The 21,838-nt window shown below is 37.1% G+C and overlaps 1 protein-coding gene across 1 annotated transcript in view; it reads left to right on the top strand.

The window, feature by feature from the left end:
- grk5 (G protein-coupled receptor kinase 5) overlaps positions 1–21,838 on the top strand; it is a 34,855-nt gene that overhangs the window by 1,130 nt on the left and 11,887 nt on the right. The window contains exons 2-10 of the mRNA XM_056467360.1: positions 10,371–10,466; positions 13,403–13,515; positions 15,576–15,653; positions 15,740–15,822; positions 17,934–18,026; positions 18,120–18,183; positions 19,559–19,699; positions 20,227–20,417; positions 20,534–20,571. Coding sequence (XP_056323335.1) covers positions 10,371–10,466; positions 13,403–13,515; positions 15,576–15,653; positions 15,740–15,822; positions 17,934–18,026; positions 18,120–18,183; positions 19,559–19,699; positions 20,227–20,417; positions 20,534–20,571 — 897 coding nt within the window. The remainder of the gene's footprint in view (positions 1–10,370; positions 10,467–13,402; positions 13,516–15,575; positions 15,654–15,739; positions 15,823–17,933; positions 18,027–18,119; positions 18,184–19,558; positions 19,700–20,226; positions 20,418–20,533; positions 20,572–21,838) is intronic.

Below are 21,838 nucleotides of genomic sequence, written 5' to 3'. Positions count from 1 at the left end.
TGAATATCGAAACAATTTATCATTATTATTATTATTATTATTATTATTAGATTGTGTAATTTATAATAAACAATCTACAAACACAATAAAAAAACCAAAACAAATTAAATACACAATATTTAATTGTTTTCAGAGGAGTTTAATAGTATTCGGTAACAGTAATTGAATTATCAAATGCGAAATAATTCTGAATAGTCTTCGTTGTAAAAATAATTTAATAAAATTAATCGTTATTAAAATTACAAATGGTACAATCTCAATATTGCATATATTGCATACTATTGCGAATGATCTTCTATAGAGCTTCTCTCTATATTTAGAGAGAGACACAGTGGCGCAGTAGGTAGTGCTGTCGCCTCACAGCAAGAAGGTCGCTGGTTCGAGCTTTGGCTGGGTCAGTTGGCGTTTCTGTGTGTAGTTTGCATGTTCTCCCTGAGTCCGCTTGGGTTTTCTCCGGGTGCTCCGGTTTCCCCCACTGTCCAAAGACATGCGATACAGGTGAATTGGGTAGGCTAAATTGTCCGTTATGTGTGTGTATGAATATGTGTTTCCCAGTGATGGGTTGCAGCTGGAAGGGCATCCGCTTCATTAAAACAAATGCTGGATAAGTTGGCGGTTCATTCCGCTGTGGCGACCCCAGATTAATAAAGTGACTAAGCCGAAAAGAAAATGAATGAATGATTAGAATGTATTAGTTAATGTTAATGTATTTACTACCATTAACAAAACAATGACCAAATCATTTATTACTGTATTGAATCATCTTTGTTAGTGTTAATGAAAATAAATGAATTATGAATAATGAATTTGCATTTCAATAATGCATTAGTAAATGTTGAACTATGATTAATAAGTGCTGTACAGGTATTGTTCAATATAATTAATTTGAGTAAAATATGAATTAACATTAACTAATGAAACCTTATTGTAATATATAAATATATCCAGTGATTTATAGAGTCCAAATGAGATATTATCCATGTGTTTAAAAAATATTTTATGTGTTCATTATTATATAATAATATTATGAAGGTATTATATGTGTTTAAAATGCTAAAAATGTACTCGTCACATAGTATGAGCTCTTTAAAAAAAATATTTTTTATATTAATATATAATATTCGGTTAAGTCCCTTTTTTAATCTGGGGTTGCCACAGCGGAATGAACTGCCAACTTATCCAGCATATGTTTTACACAGCGGATGTCCTTCCAGCTGCAATCACTGGGAAACATCCATACACATTCATTCACACTCATACACTATGGACAATTTAGCCTACCCAAATTCCCCTATAGTGCATGTGTTTGGACTGTAGGGGAAACCGGTGCACCCAGAGGAAACCCACGCCAACACGGGGAGAACATGCAAACTCCACACAGAAATGCCAACTGACCCAGCCGAGGCTTGAACCAGCAAACTTCTTGCTGAGGGACGATTGTTCTACCCACTGTGTGTATATATATATATGTATATATATATATATCTATATATATATATATATATATATATATATATATATATATATATATATATATATATATATATATATATATATATATATAGATAGATAGATAGATAGATAGATAGATAGATAGATAGATAGATAGATAGATAGATAGATAGATAGATAGATAGATACACAAATTATATATATACATAAATATATATGTATATGTAAATATTTTAGTATTTTATGTACAGTATATGTGTCTAATTATGCATATATACATTAATATACACAGTACACTTGTATCTATTATGTAATTACAAACTATAATCTTGGATGCGATTAATCGTGATGACATCCCTAACATAAATATGAACTGTATATATTATACAGTATAAATATATAACATTTTTATATATTTAAAGATATAATCTTACTAAAAAAGAGTCTGTAAGATGTGACAAGTATTTATATTTTAAGCTTAAACACAGCATAATACCTCTGCAAAAGACTGGGCAAAACACATTATATTGTTGGGTTCAGTTCCCGGTTCCTGAGTGGCTGAGAGCGACAGAAACAGCACATTCAACATATTTTTCATTTGTCCTGCACCTCAAACCTGAAATACACTGACCTCGTACAAAAAGCGCACACACAAAGCCATTGACGTCACGCGGCCTTGCATCACAAACAGGTCTGACTCCTTTTGCCGCTTTTAACAGCCTGTCAGCACTACAAGTGATCCATCTAATCTGAGGGCTAAAAATAGATCCAGTGGCTGTTTCAGAATGAGCAGAAACTCTTGTCATGTTGATGAGTTTTCAGCACTAATTACACAAGCAAACAGGTGTGATTCACAGAATAACTGTTATATACACTACCTGACTAAAGTCTTGTTGCTTATCCAAGTTTTAGGAACAACAAATAATATCTTGACTTCTAGTTGATCATTTGGTATCAGAAGTGGTTTATATAAGGCAAAGGCCTCTAGATTACACTTACTTTACCACAATAAGATATGATCATGGCTTGATTTTGAATGATTTGATTAGGACAGTAAGGTCTGACTCTGTCACTGAACAGAAATAATGTGCAGTATAGAATATAAAGTCATGCTGCAGTGGAAACAGAATGAATATTGTGTCTGACTCCATCATGAGCTTGGAGGACTGCATCCATACATCTCTGCAATGACTCAAATCACTGATTAATAAAGTCATCTGGAATGGCAAAGAAAGCCTTCATGCAGGACTCCCAGAGTTCATCAAGACTCTTTGGATTCATATTCAATGCCTCCTCCTTCATCTTACCCCAGACATACTCAATAATGTTCATGTCTGGTGACTGGGTTGGCCAATCCTGGAAGCACCTTGACCTTCTTTGCTTTCAGGAGCTTTGATATGGAGGCTGAAGTATGAGAAGGAGCGCTATCATGCTGGAGAATTCACCCTCTCCTGTGGTTTGTAATGTAATGGGCAGCACAAATGTCTTGATACCTCAGTCTGTTGATGTTGCCATCCACTCTGCAGATCTCTCACAAGCCCCCGTACTGAATGTAACCCCAAACCATGATTTCTCCTTCACCATACATGACTGAATTCTGTGAGAATCTTGAGTCCATGTGTGTTCCAGTGGGTCTTCTGCAGTATTGGTGATGATTGAGATGCAATTCACCAGATGATTCATCTGAAAAATCTACCTTCTGCCACTTTTCCAAGTGATTAACTAGAAGTCGAGTTATTATTACAGGGCATCCGCTGTGTAAAAAATATGCTGGATAAATTGGGTGTTCATTCTGCTGTGGTGACCCCTGATGAATAAAGGGACTAAGCTGAAGGAAAATAAATGAATATATAGAGACCGGCTGTAATTTTGTTTACCAAACAAGTGTGTCTAAATTTATTATTATTTTATTATTATTGTTATTTTCGGACTTTATTGGCTCGATTTTAACGATCTAGGTGCCAAGTCGAAAGCGCAGTCAGTTGCATCGTGCCATGGTGCATTTACAATTCACATGGCGGACTTTGTATGTAGAAAAACTGAACGCTTCGAAGAGCATCTGCAGCGCGAGGATAAAGAACGAGCCTCCTCCAATCGGCCTTTACTTTCTCTTTCTCTCTTTCGTGGAAAAGGAAATGCTGCGCACAGACATCCATTAGTCTACATAATTAATTTCATTTGTTAAGCGCAAAGATTTGTTTCAAAACTATTTCTAAATTCAGTTCTATTTCCCAGCAAACAAATAAATAAGCAATAATAACGAAGTGTGGTCAAAACACTGAGTGATATCCAAAGATATTTGCGTATTGCTGTACATCCTGTGTGTATTAAGCAATGTGTAAGCGAGGCGCATAACTATCTGCGCTGGACTTTAGACCTGCTTTCAGTTGGTCTATTGCACAGTCTATTGTAGTTCCTCAACATAGCAACGCGCCAACAATGAGCCTTCACACACCTCCTTTATAGACCAGAACACCCATGAGTCCACAAACTGGCACAAGTGTATTTACTATTTAAACAACATGGCGCAAAACGGGAAAATTTAGGTTGCGCTGGTCTGAAAATAGCAACACATTGGGGCAAACACGTCTTGCGCCTAATTGCGCTGAGTGTATGATAGGTTTTCAGCTCCTACACTCTCAAAATCTTTACGAATTAAATCTGTATACCTGTTTTTGACAAAAGAATAGACATAGAAAAAAAAAGTAAGTTCCATCTGAAGACTCTAGAATACACAAGACGTATAGTTTTGAATGGGGAAAAGCGTAACGTCAATATGGCGAATGAAGCTCCGCCTTCTAGTTCAGCAGCCAATCACCAATTGGCATATACTGATGAATCTTCGGGGGAGGAGCTCAGACCAGACGTGAGTTCCTGCAGATTTTGTGTGACTGGATTGTTTAGAAATGAAACTTAAGAGACAGTTGTTGTTTAATTTTATTGGTGATTCCTAATTTGTAATGTAATCATAAGCTTGGCAAGCCATTTTAGAGAATTTGATGTGTCCCCAATCAGACAGAATGCCTGAGCACACTGTCCGAAGAGGTGTTTCAAAGATGGCCGCCGAGTGAATGACTCGCCTTGAAGGGACTTTGGTTCCGTCTGGCTCTTTTGTTTATATTTCTATAGTTGTTGTGTTGCTGTAGCAACAATAGGATCACCACAATAGATTAATTCAAGTATGTCAAGTGGTTCAGAAACACTACAGTATTTACTATAAACGGTTATTTATTTTTTTCATTTGGGATTCACACACACACACACACACACACACACACACACACACACACACACACACACACACACACACACACACACACACACTTTTTGTTTTCTGTGGCATCTCTGTGTCGGTGAGGTGTGCCTCATATCTGATATCTGTCATCTTACAGCTTCATTCCCACTGCTATTTTTAGCTCCAGCTCGTATAGTAGAGGATGCCGAGGATTCTTTACGCTTCTACTGTCAACAAACCGTCATTCAAACACAACCCACACATTTATCTGCAGGCACACACACACATAGGCATACGCACACACACACATACTGTATGCAAACACACACAAGCACACACACAAACATACTAGTACACATGTGCGCACACACACGCATACATATACATGCACAAAAGCACACTTTCTCTGTTTTTCACACACACACACACATTCACACACGTGCACACATGCGCGTACCAGCGCACACGCACACACTTTCTCAATTCTTCACACACATGCACACAAACACTGACACACACACATACAAACACACACACACACACACAATATTGACTTTAGTTTCAGGTACGTGTTTGGCATGTCTAACATTTTCTAAGCATCAGATGTGACCGACTAATAATTCATAAATCTATTTTTAGCAAGACGTCTTTCCAGTCTTGTTATGATCCCAGATAGCAGAATGTCATTGAATTATCATTGAATTATCATTGAATTAACAGTTGGAGTGTTGAAAATTCAACGTTGAGTTTTCATTAGGTTTGCGTCCTCAAATAATGGGTATTCATGAACACAGACGCAGTGATTAAGTTAACAACATCATTAAGTAATTAATTTAACACCTGCTGTCGTCAAGCAGAATCACTGAAGGAACAAAACTACAACTGACTTCCGTGTGTATCAAATTAATACATAACGACATCATTTAATGATTTTCTTGTCATTTATCTTGCAACTTCACTGACTTTCTTAAAAATAATTGCATTCAATTAATCAGACAAATATTCAGGCCAAATAAAGTCAAACAAGTAATAAGTGAAGTTGCCAACCCAGGCTCATTCTGAGAACGTAGTCCCGTGGACGTTTCTGGAGACCGCGAGGTACGTATTTGTGCAGTTTTTGTTTTCGCGAGTCCACGAGAGGCCGCTGTGCGCGCTTTTTCCCGCGCCGTTCTCGCGTAAACCCACTAGAGGCCGCTGTCGATCAACCTTCCGCCTGTCTGCCTGGATGACAGAATGATTGACCGTGCGACCGGCCAATCGGCTGACCCACCCTCTTCCGTCCCTAAACCCAACCAACGACGATTCACAAAAGCCGTCCAGAAAAAGAAAAGCCCTCGTCTAATTTTTACCACGTTTTCGGATTTTGACCACATTCTCACCCTGTGACGAACGTGTTCGCTTCATTTTTTGGATTTTGTTTTTGTTTTCTTTCCTGATTTCTGGAACCGCTCTTTCCCGGACTCGAACCCGGTCGTCGTCGTGGTCAGCCCCTCTCTGCGCCTCGAGTCCGCCAGAGTACACGAAGAGCTAACCGGACAAACTGGTTGCAGCGGGAAAGCCCTCCACACGGAGGCGAGCGGCCGGCTGGCCGGCCGGCGAGCGCCGAAGGGAACGGCGTCACACCGCCCCGCAGCGTTCACTTAAAAAAATGAAATGCAGCCGTACGTACCCCCGGCTACGTATTTCGCGGTCTCCAGAAACGTCCACGGGACTACGTTCTCAGAATGAGCCTGGGTTGGAAGTTGCTGATGATGTTTTTGCTGAGAGTAGTTTAATGATCCTCTGCTGAGATTTTGAGAGATTGAAGCTGCGTCATGCGTCGAGTTTCGCATGTTGCTGCGGTGCAAAGTTTAAGCTTGGTGAACTCTGATCTGCGAAATCGCATCACTTGACTGCGTGAGACCAATCGAGGATCAAAACAGGACCTCTCTGGACAGAAATGTAAAACATGGAGCAATCGCTCGCTTTAAATGTCTAATCATCTTGTTTAATCCCGCTCCTTTTCGCAGCGCCGTACGACAGAATTTCGCACACACAAACCCCAGTGTGACCGTAGATTCACTGTGTTTTATTTCAGGTGATTTAATCTACAGCTGTGATTGAAGTGCAGATAAGATAATAATAAATATTTTTCAGCATCATTTGGACACTTTGCTTTATCCTCTGAAGGCCCAAGGTGTTTTTTTTACATGCATTTTTTATTTCTCTTTGCTATTTGGGCTTATTAGAACCTAATTAGAATAAAAATCTTAGTATCATCTTTTGATACGATGTACTTTTAGAGAAAAATGATGTCCATATACACTGAAAACAATTATTCAAAGATGATTCCTTGGATTTACTCAATTTTTTATACGTTTAGTGGTTGTAAACAATTTATTTGGGTTGAATTTAAATAAACAAATTAAGTTGAACATTATTAAATTTAATTTGTTTGTTTAAATTCAACACAAATAAATTGTTTGCAACAGTCTTGCATGCAACACTTTTTTCAGTGCATGTGGACTCGTGGTCCGAATTTACATAAAACACTTTTTCCTGAATTTTTTAATGCATATTTATCATAGAATTTTTTTTTAACATGTTTTGACTATCAGAGAGTAAAATCAACCCCCCCCCCCTCCATTTTGGACAGTTAAAAATAGTGTTTGGGACATTTCATATGCTGCAAAACAGTTGAGGATGACACCGTCTGTAACAAAATATAACATATGTGGACACTCAAGCCCCAGGATGTTAAGGAATGTTATTTGAACTATGTTATTTCAGCTGTTTAGTTTCACCTTGTGTACAAATTTGAATACAGTTTTTCTCGATTGCTTTGATGCAGCCGTCAACTGAAACTCCACATTTTCAAGACAGTGAACACACAGGCCTAAACAGCGGCACTCATAGTCAAAATGACATATTTGGCTTGCAAAAGGCTCTAGCTGTGCCAAAGCTTTTAAAACATGCACCAAAAGCTAATTTTGCCTTCAAACAACACAAATTGCAAACAAGTATATGAGCTCTTTCAATCAAGCATTACACAACTGACAACAACATACAGAAGTCAGTGTGAGTTAGCGCACCATTGCGTGACGTATTGCCAGCGCCGTTTGTTGTGTTTCAATGTAGGCTGTGCCAAAATTTCCTGTTTGCAAAGAATTGGATCCAGAATAAGAAATGCTTTGATTAATATTTTACTGAATCCATGATATTTTTACAAACTGCAGCTGAAAACTGAAATACTGTTAATAAATAAATAAATAAATAAATAAATAAATAAATAAATAAATAAATAAATAAATAAAATAAACTTAGTTACAGTTTTTCCCAATTGTTTACACACATTTTTCTGAAAGCATGTCTCATATTGTCAGAACTCTACACACAACACACACACACACACATTGAGCAAAACCCTTAAATTCTCCGGCAAAATGAAATCTACCTTCAAAACAATGTGATTTCTTCTCAAAATGGTGTCTTGTTTTCAAATGACAAACACAGGCCATCATATCAGTAGACATTTATAAGAACAGCTGATCACTGATGTGCCTAATGTAAAACACTATGAGCACTTCATCTCCATTCATCATAATGACTTACTGTAAGCCTTCTTTAGTTCGGTGTTACACTTACAGACAGTACACAGGCCTACAGAAGTGAATGTAAATGATTTCAGAATATATTTTTTATATAAAACACAGAAATACCAGATATATTTGACTGTATTTTCCCCACACAAACAGTGTACAGTGTTCATCCCCACACACACACAGTGCACATAACGTGGTCTACATATGCCATCAATAGAAGTATTTACTGAATACAGTTACAGTAAATAAACAGCGATACTGCGTCCTCTTTTCTGTTTTGGTCTGGTCAGGCAGTGGGGGAAATGTCACCATGAAAGGCATCAGTTGCTATAGCTTGGAGAAGGGGTGTACGTGTGTGTGGGTTTCAGTCATACACTTTCCATCTCCAGGCAGAAATAAATTCCTCAATAGGTTTGAGGAATGGAGAATATGGAGAGAGATGAACAACTTAAAAACGTGGGTGTGCAGTGAACCTGTTAAGCAGATGAGCTCTGATTTCTAAGTTGCAACTATGTGTGACCGGTGTTTACCTATGTGATGAGTTAGTATGCAAATTAGGGAAACTGGCTTTATAATTGTGAATGACAGCGTGTTCCTTGTGAAAACAAGAGATTTTCTGCATGAAAATTGTGCCAAATGCAGAGAATTGTGTGTAGTGTTTTGAAAGAAGTGTGTTTTATACCTGCAATGTGAGTGTAAAGCAGGAATTGTGCTTGTAGTTTAGAAGAATTGGTTCAGGGGGGGTTTGTGCATCAGTTACATGTTGTAGTGTAAGTGTGTAAGCAGTTGGAAAAAACTGTAATATCAGGCTCAGTGGTTAGCACTGTTGCCTCACAGCAAGAAGGTCGCTGGTTGGACCAGTTGGCGTTTCTGTATGGAGTTTGCATGTTCTCCCCGTGTTCGTGTGGGTTTCCTCCGGGTGCTCCGGTTTCCCCCACAGTCCAAACACATGCGCTATAGGGGAACTGAACTAAATTGGCTGTAGTGTATGAGTGTGTGTGTGAATGAGAGTGTATGGATGTTTCCAAGTACTGGGTTGCAGCTGGAAGGGCATCCGCTGCATAAAACATGCTGGAATAGTTGGCGGTTCATTCCGCTGTGGTTACCCCTGATGAAGGGACCGAGCTGAAGGAAAATTACTGTTATTTAACTACACTGAATAAACGCTGGGTCCCAAAAACCCTCAAGAATTATGAGGATTCAGCTCATTTTAAACAAAAAGCAAATGTATTTTTTAGTCTCATGATCATTTATAGTTTCGTCTTCTCACATTGCTTCATTCTCTCAGTTAAAACATTGACTTCTTTCTAAGATACAGACAGTTATGTTACACAATCAGTTAACATTATCAAGAAAACGGCTTTATGCTCATATTGAATGCACTTGTTCTGCTAAACATCCTCCAATTTTACTGAAACAAATGTAATATTGTACGATCTATCACTGGTTTAAAATGACACCACCATAACGGTTGAGAAAAGCTCTATACAGTTAAACCTGAGTTTAATTTAATTTAATTTAATTTATTGACAACTCAACGTTTTATTGATAAGACCTGCTTTAATTGGGAATTTTTAATATTTCCCAAATGATGTTTAACAGACTCAGGAATTTCTCACAGTAATTCCTATAATATTTTTTTCTTCTGGAGAAAGCCTTATTTGTTTTATTTCAGCTAGAATAAAAGCGTTTTCTAAATTTTTAAAACCCTTTTAAGTTCAATATTTTCAGCCCCCTTAAGCAATATATATATTTATTGATTATCTACAAAACAAACCATCGATATACAATGATTTGCCTAATTACCCTAACTTCCCTAACCCAGTTCAGCCTTTAAATGTCACTTTAAGCTGTATAGAAGTGTCTTGAAGAATATCTAGTCTAATATTATTTACTGTCATCATGACAAAGAGAAAATAAATCAGTTATTAGAGATGAGTTATTAAAACTATTATAATTAGAAACGTGTTGGAGAAATCTGCTCTCTGTTAAACAGAAATTGGGGAAAAAATAAACATGAGGGCTAATAATTCCGGAGGGCTAATCATTCAGACTTACTATTTTCTCCTCATATTGTCGACTCTGTCTCTTCCACTGTGCAGCAGGTAATGCATACCGCAAAGGAAGGAGTCGGAAGTGGAAGGAGATTCTGCGTTTCCCTCACATAAACGAGTGCAAAGAGCTGGAGAACAGCATTGGTAAGAAAACATTGAACATTTTTTCTACATTTTACACAGAAAGATAATTTCCTTTGTGTGTGTTTAAAGGGTTAGTTCATCCAAAAAACGAGTATTCTGTTATTAATTACTCACCTCCAATCTTTAATTTATATTCAGAAAACAAATGAAGATATTTTAGATGAAATCCTGAAGCTCTCTCATCCTCCATAGACGGCTATAGTCCAGAAAATGAACCAAAATCAGTCAAAACAGTCCACGTGTCTTCAGTAATTCAACTGTAATCATGCAAGCTCCAAGAACACTGCACTAAAATGTGGTGTGTGTTTACTACAGGCATTACAACCCACACTGCAGACCAATGTGAACCAAATCAGATATTTTCCCCCTTATTTGTGGCTCAAATTTGTTTGTTTTTTTGTAAAGACAAACCGAACAGCACAAACCAGATGGAATCTGATCCGTTAAATCACAATCATTCATTCATTTTCATTTTGGCTTAGTCCCTTTATTAATCAGGAGTCGCCACAGCGGAATGAACCACCTAAATCACTTTTGAATGTGGTATTAAATGCAGATCTGATGGTTTAAAATATGACCACAGTGTGAACGGTGGTTGAAATTATTATTTCTTCTTTGTGGCTGCTCTTTAAGCCTTGATGAGTTCTATTCTAAATGATCACTGCGGTGTGATAAGAGCATTCAACGCGTATAGTGGTGGGAAGAGTACTGAAAAATCACAGTCAAGTAAAGTACTGTTACTTGAAATGTAGTGCAATTAGAGTAAAAGTATTCTGAACACTACTTAAAAGTAGAAATAAAAAGTAGCCCTTCTAAAAAGTAGTAAATATTGCGCTGTGAAAATTATACCCTGCAGAAAAAAATGTGGCTTATATCCAACCCAGGCTTATTCTGATTATGTACCTCTGTATACATTTCTGGAGAGTGCCAAATCCAGGCAAATCCTTGGCGAATCCACCAGAGGCCGCTGTGTACGCTTTTTCAGATCTCAAATTTCTTTCACGAGTGCCAATCACACCTGCTGTTCTCACGTAAATCCACTAGAGGCCACTGTTAACTGACTGTCTTACTGACTGACTGACCAAGTTATTCTTTATAGTTTTTGTTTTACTTGCTTTCTGGAACCGTTCTTTGCCACACTCAAAGGTAAGCAGTCAGCTGGTAGCACGAAAAGGAACGGCGTTATACCTTGTCATACCACTCCGTAGCGTTCATGTAAAGACGAAATGCCTATGTTCCTTATAACAGTGCCATTTTCTTTTTTAAGGGTGTTTCTAATGAGGCGTTCACACCAGATGTGGCTTGCTCGAATAGATTGCGATATTTGCGTGTAATTAGTCGCATGAATATTTAGAGCGTACTCACTTTATCTGCGCATCAAACTCACTTCTAAATTGAAATTCGCTTCAGGTTGATGGTCGGTCCCAGTTTTATGAGCTGTTTTTCTATGTGGGCAGGGGGATTTCCCCCTTAGGACACCAACAACTACTTCATAATCACATCCCTACTAGAGCATGTCCCCTGATTGGTTAACGTGGCATGAATGTCCATCAAAATTCAGATTTTTCAACTCAACCTATTGGCGTGAATCTCTTGTTAAGCATGTCAAATGCCCAAAATGCTTGATTGGTGGCATGTCATTTGCTCGATTTGCATAATTCACACCCCCTCATTCATGCGAATAGCATAGCAGAATTTCTAACCGCGTCTTTGCTTTGACCTACATGTAAATAACTCGTGCTTAACACTCTATCCATGTCTGGTGTGAATGTACCATCAGTGTGTCACATTCTGGTGCAGTAAAGTTTCTTGATTATTATGCCAGAATGAGAGCCATATGAGCCTAGAAAATAGCAATGCTTCATTTTCCGTTGGTCTAAGTACACAATTTAACTACAGAAAAGTCAAGCTTTAAATAGCAAAACGATCTAAACAATTTTTTTTTTTTACATTTTACATTTTTGAGTGAGATGCTAGTGGTCTAATCCGATTCAATGATTTATGCTAAGCTAAGCTAAAAGTTCTTCTGCCAGACTGAAAGATCAGAGATCGACTGAATGGATTCAGTAATCTGTCACATATTTGCCATTCATGAATATATATCTGAAATGTGAGATTAATTTAATGTGAAAAAAAAAGTTTATATATGCACCTATAATAAACCGTCAGAAAGCAGGTGGATGCGTTTACATATGGAGTGAAATGTATAACCTAAAGGGCAAAAATGTAGCTGTGCCAATATGTGAACATTCAGGTTATGACCTTTGACCTCCAACTGACAAGCTATGATGAGTGTCCAGCAGGTGGCGCTACAAACCGAGCTCCTGGAGCTCTGAGAGAATACAGGCAGTTTGTGTGTGTGTGTGAAAACGTAATATTCTGTAGTGCATTTAGTTTCATTCATTCATTCATTTTCTTTAGCTTAGTCCATGATTTATCAGGGGTTGTTGCAGTGGAATGAACCGCCAACTACCGCATTATGTTTTACACAGCATATGCCCTTCCGGCTGCAACCCAGCACTGAGAAAGTGGTTGTTAGTTTAGTGACACAATTATAATGCCTCATGACAGTCATGTTTATGACGGATTTATGACAAGTTATGTTGTCTGGATGATATCAAGTTATCATCTTTAAAAAACATCTCAAGCAATGTCATCTTTGCATTTAAAAAACTGTTAACCACCCCCCCCCCCCCCCCCCCCGGTACTGGTACATCTGGACTGTTTTGACAATGTTTTTGGTCTCCAATGTTTTTGAATGGGGCTATTTCTGTCTATGGAGGATGAGGGCACTCTAGGATCTCATCTAGCACATCTTATTTTGTGTCCTGAATATAAACAAAGGCATTGGAACAACATGAGGGCAAACAATGAATTGCATAATGTTTTGTTTTCGGGCTAATCAGGAATGAACTGTGTTATTTTCTGTCCTTCAGAGCGAGATTATTACAGCCTGTGTGTGAATCAGCCCATTGGAAAACAACTCTTCATGCTTTTCTGTGCTACTAAATTTGAGCTGCAGCATTTAATTGACCTCTTGGATGAAATGGTATGATCTTTTGTCTAACACATGGTTAAAGGTGTTTGTATTGCTGCTATAATTTAACTGATACACTGTAAAAATGAAATTTCGGCTGTTGAATTGCATTATGGGATCTTGATCTTTCCTTCAAAAACATTTGATGTTGAAAAGTTTAAAAAACTGACTTTTTTTGACATTTTATTAGTTTAAAGTGATTTATTGTCTCGGTTGGTGTTGTATATTTGGTGCTGTATAGATTTACACTACCTCACAAAAGTCTTGTTGTTGATCCCAGTTGTAAGAGCACCATATAATAACTCGACTTCTAGTTGATCATTTGGAAAAGAGGCAGAAGGTCGATTTTCCCATGAATCATCTGTTGAACTGCATCTCTATCATCACACATACTGCAGAAGACCTACTGGAACACACATGGAGCCAAGATTCTCACAGAAATCAGTCAAGTTTGGTAAAGGAAAAATCATGGTTTGGTGTTACATTCAGTATGGGAGATCTGCATAGTGGATGGCAACATCAACAGCCTGAGGTATCAAGACATTTGTGCTGCCCATTACATTACAAACCACAGGAGAGGGGGAATTCTCCAGCAGGATAGCGCTCCTTCTTGTACTTCAGTGTCCACGTCAAAGTTCCTGAAAGCAAAGAAGGTGCTCCGGGATTGGCCAGTCCAGTCACCAGACTGGTAAGATGAAGGTAAGATGAAGGAGGAGGCGTTGAAGATGAACACAGAGACTCTTGATGAACTCTTGAGTCCTGCAAGAAGGCTTTCTTTGCCATTCCAGATGACTTTATTAATCAGTGATTTGAGTCATGTCAGAGATGTATGGATGCAGTCCTCCAAGCTCATGATGGAGTCAGACACAATATTCATTCTGTTTCCACTGCAGCATGAGCACATATTCTATACTGGACATTATTGAAGGTTCAGTGAGCAGACTTTAGTCTAAGCAGAGTCAGACCTTACTGTCCTAATCAAATCATTAAAAATCAAGCCATGATCATATCTTATTGTGGTAAAATAAGCGTAATCTAGAGGCCTTTGCCTTTCATATAAGCCACTTCTGATACCAAATGATCAACTAGAAGTCAAGGTATTATATGTTGTTCCTAAAACCTTGATAGGTGACAAGACTTTTGTCAGGTACACTCCTAGAAATATAAAGGTACACGAGCTGTCGATTGGGTGGGATCTTTTCAAAAGGTACACATTTGTACTTGAAGGGTCCATATTGATACTTCAAAAGTATATATTAGTACCTATAAATTTTAAGATGAACACGCTTGTACTTTTTAGGTTCTAATATGTACCCTTGAGGTATTAAAATGAACCTTTTAGGTACACATTTGTACCTTTTGAAAAGGTACCACCCCAGTAACAGCTTGCGTACCTTTATTTCTAAGAGTGTAGTGTACTTTACTATCATGTTTGTGAACTTTTTTTTGTTTTTACAATGATATTACTGCCTGAAAATAGTCCCTAGCTAGAAAACAGTACTGCATAATATAATTGGTACAGCAGCAAATATTCTTGACTATTACGCAAGAATGAGGGTATAGTTCCTATCGACCTTTAAAATATTAACTTTTCATTGTCCGTTGGTCTTAATACACAATTCAACTACAGGAAAATGATTAATACTCTTTTTTTTAAACATTTTTGAGTGAGATGCTAATGGTCTAATCCGATTCAATGATTTATGCTAAGCTAAGCTAAAAGTTACTCTGCTAGACTGAATGATCAGAGATCGATTGAATGGATTCAACAATGGTAAAACTCAACTGTTTAACTCTAGGGGAGACACAGTATAAAATGAGTCTATTTCCAAAAACGTTTAGTGTTCCTTTATGTGTCCTTCCTTGTTATAGTGTAACTATTTATTTAACATTAATTAAATATATATATGCATAGGGTTAGAAAGTGGGTTTAGAGCTAGTTGCACATAGTTATGCTTAATTAATTGTAATCACTCTAGTAAGTACATGGAACATGTGTAACAAGGACATCTTAAAATAAAGTGTTACCGCAGTGTGTTTATGTCAGTGAAAACTCTTTTCATGCTCTACAGGCGAAATATGAGGTCACGACTGATGACCTGAAAAAAACGTCTCGTGAGAAACTCATCAATAAATTTAAAACCTCACAGGTCTGTAGACTTCTTTCTTTCTTTAATTTTCCTTCGATTTAGAACAATGTTCTATGTTAATGTTAACATGTTATGTATGTGTTCAGTCCCCTAAGGTGCGAGAGATGGTTCACGAAGAAATGCAGAAGTGCAACTGGAACATGGAAAACTTCATCAGCAACTGCCAAAGGTCAGTTCCAGATGTTTGGTCACGCTTGGCTTATCAAATGTTCTTGTTATGATCGATTGCTGAAGCTTTCATCACGATCTACTAATACCATCATGATACCGGCATACAAAGAAAGTTACTTTAACAGGTATAAAACCTTAATAATACTTTTGCTAGATTGCATTGACATGTTTAGAGGAAGCAAATGTTTCAACCAAATTAAACTGCAGAAAGATTATAAAGTACAATAAAGTCTCACTGGTAAATGTTATTTAATGCATTAAATTACAGTTATTATGTTAATATTAAGGCAGCACGGTGGCGATGTGGGTAGCACAATCGCCTCACAGCAAGAAGGTCACAGGTTCGAGCCCCTGCTGGGTCAGTTGCCATTTCTGTGTGGAGTTTGCATGCTCTTCCTGTGTTGTCATGGGTTTCCTCCGAGTGCTTGGGTTTGCCCCATAAGTCCAAAGATATGAGGTATAGGTGAATTGGGTAAGCTAAATTGTCCATAGTGTATAAGTGTGAATGAGTATGTATGGATGTTTCCCAGTGATGGGTTGCAGCTGGAAGGGCATCCGCTGCGTAAAACATATGCTAGATAAGTTGGCGGTTCATTCAGCTGTGGCGACCCCAGATTAATAAAGGGACTAAGCTGAAAGGAAGATGAATGAATGTTAATATTAGTTAAAGATATACAACTGAAGTTTATTAGTTATTAACTCCATTCAAGAACAAAATTATGACTTCTAATCAGCTCACGCTTTTAACTAAAAGGATTACATCAGCTAGGATTAATGAATCTTCTGTAGTTTTTATTATGAATTTAGTTTAATTAACTAAAGTTAAAATTGGAGGCATTTAACCTTTAAATCTGTCCGTGTGGATGAACTGAAACAGCCACACTCAGTGACGTGAAAAAGTGTGTGCCCCCTTACTGATCTTTGTTTTGTTTTGCATGTTTGTCACACTTTAATGTTTCAGATCATCAAACAAATGTAATTACTAGTCAAAGATGACACATCAACACTTTAAAATGAAGGTTGTTATTATTATTAAGGGAAAACAAAGTACAAAACTACATAGCCCTGTGTGAAAAAGGGATTTCCCCCTAAACCTTTCCACTATTGCACATGACATTCATTGCCTAACTGAGAGCAGAAGCAGATAGTTCACCTCAGATCTTGAAAATGAAATAACTCGCAAACATAGTTCTGAAGACGTGAAGGGTGAATAAATGATGACAGAATGTTCAAGTGTTGGATTGTGCTCAGCAAATGTGAAGTGTCACATACAGTTGAAGTTCCCCCTGGGAATTTCATTTGCTTTTTCTTTTTTTGTTAGGTAATAAAAGAATACCTAGATAAAACCATTGATAGACTGATTTTAATGGTAAAAAAAACTTTTCAACGTGTTACATGGTCAACAGTATGTTTTGTAATATTTATATATATATATATGAGCAATATTACACAGGTAGCAGTGCGATGTGGCTGTATATCAGCACTGTTGGGAGGCACGCGTTGGCTTGAGGCCGCAAGCTGTTATATAAAGCATGGCCAACACAAAATACACACATTCCAGATACGTGAGTCCCATCTCACACTCAATACACTACAATTACTATGGTATAAATACATTATTCGCCCCCCTGGGAATTTCATTTGCTTTTTCAAATATTTCCCAAATGATATTAAGCGCAAGGAATTTTTCAGCGTATTTGCTGTAATGTTTTTTTCTTCTGGAGAAAGTCTTATTTGTTTTATTTAGGCTAGAATAAAAGAAGCTTTTAATTTTTAAGGTCAATATTATTAGCCCCTTTAAGCTAAATTTGTATTCGATTGTCTACAGAACAAACCACTGTTATACAATGACTTGCCTAATTAACCTAATTACCCTAGTTAAGCCTTTAAATGTCACTTTAAGCTGAATACTAGTGTCTAGAAGAATATCTAGTCTAATATTATTTACTGTCATCATGACAAAGATAAATTAAATCAGTTATTAGAGATGAGTTATTAACACTATTATGATTAGAAATGTGTTGGAGAAATCTGCTCTCCATTAAACAGAAATTGGGAAATAATATTCAGGAGGGCGAATAATTCATGTACTGCTTTTCTTTTTTGCAGTGCGCTTCATGAGTATCTGAGTGAAGCTCCATTCTCAGAGTATCAGAAAAGCATGTACTTTGACCGATTCCTGCAGTGGAAGATGGTGGAGAGGTAAGTGTTCGATTTCTGGATGGTTTCAAAAAAATAATGCAGTTTCCTTCAGAAATGTTTGGATGAGAATGTGAGTCTCCTTCACCTCTGCAGACGTCCAGTCACTCAAGACACTTTTCGAGAATACAGGATTTTGGGAAAAGGTGGTTTTGGAGAGGTGAGGCCATTAATCTGGTATGGTCTTTAATAATATTCTCAATGTTAGTACAAAATAAATATACAGGGGTCCCACTCTTTCATGAACAGCAGATTCAAGGACTTTTTAAAAACACCATTAATGTTAAGTCAAGCACTTTTGTAATTCACACCCCAGCATTTGCACGACATATGCTGGCTTGTGAATTACAACAGTGCTTGATGAAAGTGTTTACTGTACTTAACATTTCACTTAACATTGACGTTAAAAAAGTCATGTTCAAAGAACTTTAATCAAATTTGTTGAACTCAATATGGCTCTGAAATATTAATAAATGTGCATTATTTGTCAGTGTTATTCTACAATATTAAAATGTTCTTTGTTCTGGTTTTGATAATTGAGTACAACACCAGAAACAAATTTCATTTACAATTTAATTCAAGCACTTTCAAGGATCTCTGTTTTCAAGTGCTTTCCAGTACAAAATACACACATTCCAGATACGTGAGTCCCATCTCACACTCAATACACTACAATTACTATTACTATGGTATAAATACAGCAGTACAACATACAAAAGAGACAGATCAACTTAGAGTGTCACTTGCCAGTTTAATAATGATTTGATCAGCTCTAGTTTGAAATTACGCTGAGTTTTTTTCTTCTAAGGGCTTGTTATGCTGTCTCTGTCGCCATTTTGTGGATGGACATCATCATCTATCTTTGCTCTGCTCAATGACAGGCTAATGGCCGCTGACGCACTGTTCCTCAGAAATTATAAATATTTAAAATAGGCACTATCCTTATAAATAATCTGCATATAAATAATCTGCAATCTAAACAACTACATTCTCGACTAATAAAGCCTGAAAAGTGCATTATATTGTCCAACAGCAGCAATATATGCCAAACTGTAGAGTGTCCTCTGCTTGTTGCTGTATGTGGGTGGAGTAATACACAAGGGTGAAGGATGAAGAGGCTGGACGAGTGCTGTTATTTGCAGAATATCGTACGGCTATCAGCCAATCAGATTCAAGAACCAGACAGAACTGTTGTATAAATATATTATATTATGTTATATTATACTATATTATATTATGTTATATTATACTATATTATATTATGTTATATTATATTATGTTATATTATATTATAGTATATTATATTATATTATATTATATTATATTATATTATATTATATTATATTTTATTATATTATATTATATTATATTATATTATATTATATTATATTATATTATATTATGGTTTCTGCTGTACTTTTAAGTGTCAAATGCTGGCAACCACAGCTTATTTTATATCAATAAAAAATTATTTATATATAATATATTATAAATATATATGATATTTTATGGATTTTCCTTCTTTTTTTTTACAGGTATGTGCATGTCAGTCCCGAGCATCGGGGAAGATGTACGCATGCAAGAAACTGGTGAAGAAACGGGTTAAAAAGCAAGGAGGGGAAAAAATGGTCCTCAAAGAGAAACAGATTCTGGAACGGGTCAACAGCAGATTCGTGGTGAGAATTATGAATATTATCAGCAAGTGTTTGATGTAAATGATCATGGTTAAATAACTCTTTATGCCTGGCTGAATCTCTCAAAACCAATCAAAAACATGACAAAATGATCATCTCTGACATCAAAGTAGGAAAAAAGATATATATCATGCATAATACGTACAAGAAGGACTCTGGTTCGAGTCCTCGGCTGGGTTAGTAGGCATTTCTCTGTGGAGTTTGCATGTTCTCCCCCTATTGTCGTGGGTTTCCTCCGGGTGCTCCTGTGTTCCCCTTAAGTCCTAAGACATGCGCTATATGGGAACTGAATAGGCTAAATTGGCCGTAATGTATGAGTGTGTGTGAATGTCAGTGTGTTTGAGTGTTTCCCAGTACTGGGTTGCAGCTGGAAGGGCATTCCAATTTGGAATGAGGTGGCAATTTCGAATACAGCAAGAAAACGTCTGGTGCCTATGGAGATGAAAACCGTGTCTATATATTTGATTATGTGTGATTTATCTGTGTGTGTTTTGTCTTGTATGTGTCAGGTGAGTTTAGCCTACACTTATGAGACCAAAGATTCTCTCTGTCTGGTGCTGACTGTGATGGACGGAGGAGACCTGGGCTTTCACATCTATAAAATGGGCAACGAAAAACTGGACAAAAACAGAATCCAGTTTTACGCCGCTGAGGTCCTGTGCGGTCTGGACCATCTTCATAAACACTCCGTCGTTTACAGGTAGGCCGCAGTTTGACCTGACACACTTTGCAGACATCTACCTGTGATGAAGAGTCAAACAGATCCAGCCTGTTCTCTAATCTGTTTTTGTATATTATTATTATTATCTCGGCTAGGGATTTGAAGCCAGAGAACATTCTGCTGGACTATGAAGGTATGTGCACTTCCCTATTCGGCAAGAGACGTTAACTGCTCATTCGAGATCTGTCACATTCCCTTCAGCCTCTCACATTTCCCTTGACTTACTATTTTTAGCATAATCGAACTTAGATCTCTTTATTCACAAGGAAACATTTCTTCAAAAGTGCTTTCGCTATCGTCAACAAGGAAATCAAAGCACCTCAGGGCATGACAATGTAGCTGGCGCTGAAAACTTGCACTTCTGTTTTGTTTGGTTTCCCCTTTTTAATGTAAAATGAGCTGAGAAAAGTTTCATCATTTATTTCAGTTATTTAGAATATACAGTTGAAGTCAGAATTATTAGCCCCCCTGAGTTATTTATTAATTTCTGTTTAACGGAGAGCAGATTTCTTCAACACATTTCTAATCATGATAGTGTTAATAACTCATCTCTAATAACTGATTTATTTTATCTTTGTCATGATGACAGTAAATAATATTAGACTAGATATTCTTCAAGACACTTCTATACAGCTTAAAGTGACATTTAAAGGCTTAATTAGGTTAACTAGGCAGGTTAGGGTAATTAGGCAAGTTATTGTATTACGATGGTTTGTTCTGTAGACTATCGAAAAAAAATATATAGCTTAAAGGGGCTAATAATATTGACCTTAAAATAGATTTAAAAAAGTTAAAAACTGCTTTTATTCTAGCCGAAATAAAACAAATAAGACTTTCTCTAGAAGAACAAATATTATCAGACATACTGCAGTATTTCCTGTAATATATTTTCTTCTGGAGAAAGTCTTATTTGTTTTATTTCGGCTAGAATAAAAGCAGTTTTTAATTAATTAGTATTTTGTAAATGCAAAAATCTCCAGAGACAAGTTCATAAGCCAATTTAGAACTCTATGATTTACCTCTAGAATGAAAAGATCTGTTTGTACCTTATTTGGAAGGGTCGTGAACATTCTTCTAGTTGATCATTTGGAAAAGTGGCAGAAGGTCGATTTTCCCATGAATCATCTGGTGAACTGCATCCCAATCATCACCAATACTGCAGAAGACCTACTGGAACCAGCATGGAGCCAAGATTCTCACAGTAATCAGTCAAGTTTGGTGAAGGAGAAATCATGGTTTGGGGTTACATTCAATATGGGGGCGTGCGAGAGATCTGCAGAGTGGATGATCAACATCAACAGTCTGAGGTATCAAGACATTTGTGCTGCCCATTACATTACAAACCACAGGAGAGGGCAAATTCTCCAGCAGGATAGCGCTCCTTCTCATACTTCAGCCTC

This window comes from Danio aesculapii, chromosome 10 (assembly GCF_903798145.1).
Source record: "Danio aesculapii chromosome 10, fDanAes4.1, whole genome shotgun sequence".
Classification (NCBI taxonomy): domain Eukaryota; kingdom Metazoa; phylum Chordata; class Actinopteri; order Cypriniformes; family Danionidae; genus Danio; species Danio aesculapii.
This window is presented reverse-complemented; position numbering and strand designations above follow the sequence as displayed.